The sequence below is a fragment of the Trypanosoma cruzi genome, genomic scaffold (genome assembly GCF_000209065.1).
Source record: "Trypanosoma cruzi strain CL Brener 1047053517155 genomic scaffold, whole genome shotgun sequence".
NCBI lineage: Eukaryota > Euglenozoa > Kinetoplastea > Trypanosomatida > Trypanosomatidae > Trypanosoma > Trypanosoma cruzi.
The window spans coordinates 262,900-266,333 of NW_001849539.1; the positions used below are offsets into that span (position 1 = coordinate 262,900).

At 48.7% G+C, this 3,434-nt stretch overlaps 2 protein-coding genes across 2 annotated transcripts, besides 6 other annotated features; both read left to right on the forward strand.

Annotated features, from left to right (window-relative positions):
* On the forward strand, window positions 1–2,158 carry Tc00.1047053509145.10 (hypothetical protein, conserved; the record flags this gene model as incomplete). Its single annotated transcript, XM_797904.1, has 1 exon — window positions 1–2,158. A coding segment is annotated over one exon (2,158 nt), but the record flags the coding sequence as incomplete, so codon positions are not given.
* Window positions 1–3,434: a sequence feature (heterozygous, Esmeraldo-like haplotype).
* Window positions 2,318–2,376: a sequence feature (A-rich).
* Window positions 2,407–3,434, forward strand: Tc00.1047053509145.19 (hypothetical protein, conserved; the record flags this gene model as incomplete). The annotated part of the gene is made up of 1 exon (XM_797905.1): window positions 2,407–3,434. A coding segment is annotated over one exon (1,028 nt), but the record flags the coding sequence as incomplete, so codon positions are not given.
* Window positions 2,432–2,500: a sequence feature (CT-rich).
* Window positions 2,542–2,566: a sequence feature (AT_rich).
* Window positions 2,665–2,708: a sequence feature (GA-rich).
* Window positions 2,772–2,795: a microsatellite.

The following is a 3,434-nucleotide window of genomic DNA, read 5'->3' on the forward strand; positions in this document are numbered from 1 at the left end:
ACGCAGCGGTTGGCACACGGCGGCACTGCGGGCATGGCTACAGCATCATCCTGAGCGTGTGAACGTCCCGAGCCCTGGCTCGCGTTACACGTTGCTGACCACGGCTGTCAAGCGCGGCCACCTTGACACGGTGCATATGCTTGTTGGTGAGTTCCATGCCGATTTAGGGATTCCTTGTGGTGGTATTGACAACACATGTGTGCATGCCCCCGCATCCAACTGCGATGTTGAAATGCTGTCGTACCTCTTAGCCTGCCGTGCTCCGCTGAAGCCAAATGCTTTTATGGAGTACCCCAGTGATATTGCGAAGGTGGCGACGGCGGCTAGTTTGGTGAAGGAGAAGTGTATTGCCATGCTACGTGCACACGAGGGCGAGCTCAATCCACACGGGCTGAAGCAGGAAGGGAAGGAAGGAGGGCAACCGCAACCGATGCAATGGAGATCACCTCTTGAGTCTGTTGTTAGTGCCACCTCTTTACGCGATGTTATTTCAGATGTGAAGCTGACGGGCGATGGGGACGGCAAAGAAGAGGACGTCCAACGTCGAAGTTTACAAGAGCTTCCGATGCAAGGGACTGGCACTGCAACTCGAACCACCGAATCGTTGACGACCACCACAAACGGGGTAAACGGTAACCCAGAGGAGAAAAGTAGGGGCAATGCGAGCCGCGTCCAACCGCGAAATGCGCGCAACATTAAAGAAGAGGTAACGTTGCCTTTAGATCTTCACACGTTTCGTCGTATGTACGGTAATGGTTTTGATTTTATAGAAAGTACTCACGCATACTTTATACGTGGTCTTTTACCGTACAACTTTAAAGGTCATGTATATTATACTCCAGTTGTTTTAATTCTTCGAAAGGCGATAGATGCGGAACAGGAGGGGGGTGAGTCATCTCAGCAGGCGTACCACATCATCAGCAACAGCAGCAGCAGCAGTGGTCCTTCAAGGAGACGTCGCATTGTTTCCCGCTACGGTGCACTTATTGACCGCAAGAGAATTGGTGATCTCTTTATCAATCGCCGTGCGACGTACATTGACCCCTGCACAGCTGCCATTATCCCTAGTGAGGCGGACGCGTATTATAAAAATTTGTTAGGTTTTCTGCGACATGCCGTGTTGGACAATTTTGAACGCATCCCCCCACTGACTCCCTCTGTGGATGAGAACAGAGGTGTGCAGGACAATCTCCCGCTCTTTCGACTGTATCCAAGGGAGCGAGAGGTCTCACTGCGTATTCTTCGCGATTTGTCCCGGTTCTGCGATGGTGTCTTTACGTACGATAGTGCTACCCTTCGAGTGGAGGGGTTTCTTCCATTGTTCATGGACCTCCCAACCCCGCCACGGGAGGGTGGCTTCTCCGCCTCTGACGGAGCCCTTGCCAAGACCGCGTCATGTCCGAAACCGCATCCTCACAACAGCCCGGGAACGACTCTTCGTGGAGGTGAAGAAGAGGTAGTGGCGACGGATCTGATCATGAAATTGCCACTTCGTGTGCAGTTTTCAGCAAACAGCAATTTTGAGGACCCACCACGCGTCTACTTTTTAAGCGCTACCACCAGCTGCCCGGAGACACGGACGAACTATGAATTCCTCTCGAAGATTATTGCGGACAGCTCTCTTGGGGAGGTTCGCCGCGATACGCTTAGCTCACTGGAGAAGTGGAATCAACACGGATCTCTCTTGTCCGTTTTATCGGAGCTACAGCAAAAGGCAACGTCGTTGTTGATGGAGTATTGCCAGACATCCGCGTTGTCGTTTGCGAAGGGTGGAAGTGAGGTTGCCATGACGCAGAAAATGGATAGTTATAGTTCTAGAACTCCTTTGAACCCCACTTTATGTGGAACGGGGAGTGTCGGTTCGACGAGCGTTGAATGTGACATGGATTGGCTCCTCGTTGGACACCCGACGGTAAGAAATGCACCGGATTTATTCCGTAACACCTCGCCGACTTCAAAACACAATTTTGAAGACATGAGCACTGCAAACGTGTGTGTGATTTGTCTGGAGGCAGGGAGGAATGTCGTGCTGCTTCCATGCCGTCACTTGGTACTCTGTCTTTCGTGTAGTCTTCGCTACAAGGATCATTTGGCAGATGAGATGCTTTGCCCTATATGCCGTATCCCCATTGTAGGCATGTTGGAAATATTTCCGTAAACAGTCATTGTGGCTGAAGGAATGACTCATTCATGTATGTGACATTGTTGGACGTTTGTCATTTCTTTTATTACTTTTTTTTTCACAATTCCGAATGGAAGGGAGGAAATCACAACATTTGAGAAGCACCCACGAAAGTAACCAAAAGGGTTTCTTGAGAAGAAAACGAAAAAAAAAAAAAAAAAGAAAAAAGAAAAAAGAGAGGAAATAAAAGGAAACAACGAAGTGCGTGTGTATATATTTACACGATGGATGCGTCGGGTATGAACGGTGTTTTTTTTATTTTCTCTTTCTTTCTCTCTTTCTTTATATATTTTCTTCTTTCTGTCTCTCTCTCTCTCTCTTTGTATGTGTGTGTGTGCGATCACCTTCAATCAACACGGTTATTATTTATTATTATTATTTATTGTTTTTTCTTTGTTGTTGTTGTTGTTATACGCATTGGAATGGTGGAAGCGTGCGTGTTTGTTTTGTTTGTTTCTGAAGGGATAGTACGGCGTGAGCAAAGAAAGAGGAACAGAGAGAAGGAGAGAGAGAGAAGGAGAGAGAGGCCTATTCACGTGTATTTTTATTTTTACGTATTCAGAAGAAAACAACAACAACAAAAGACAAAACACACACACACACACACACACACGAAAGGAAAAGGGGGATCAATAATGGAAGAACCGACTTTTATGCGTATTGTCTTGCACGTTTTTGGTCTTCGGGCTGAGATTATTTCCGCCGAGTTTGTACGCTTCAGTATGTCCCGACCGAGGGGAAACTGCCCCTACTTGACACCGCAATTTATTCGAGAGGGGGAGCAGGAGCAGCAGCGTTACATCCCACCGAGCGTGGATCAACTGCGGCTTGCACTTGTAAGCGATGCGGAGGAAATGGGTGAGTGGGGGACGACGGCACCACTTTTACTCGAGAAAACACGGCCGTCTTTGAGTGGCAATGGGATGAGAAATGGCAATGACGTGAATGACAACCTTCTCTACTTTACGGCATCGGTACAGGTGCCGGCGTCAAGTGTGAAGGAGCACACTTTACGATTTCGTCTGGTGATTGTGGACGAACCGTTGTTGTCTGCGATTGCTGCGATGTCGACGACGGCAACTTCGTCTTCCGGTATGGGTCTTTGCGTCGCGAAAGGCATTAGGCCTGGTGCCGCCATTGTTGCTGTGGAGAATGCCTATTGGCAGCCAGAGACCGTGACACTTGTTCCTTCTGACAGCCATGATGGGAAGACCTGGCATGCATATATTGATCTGCGGGATCGTGTAGTGCA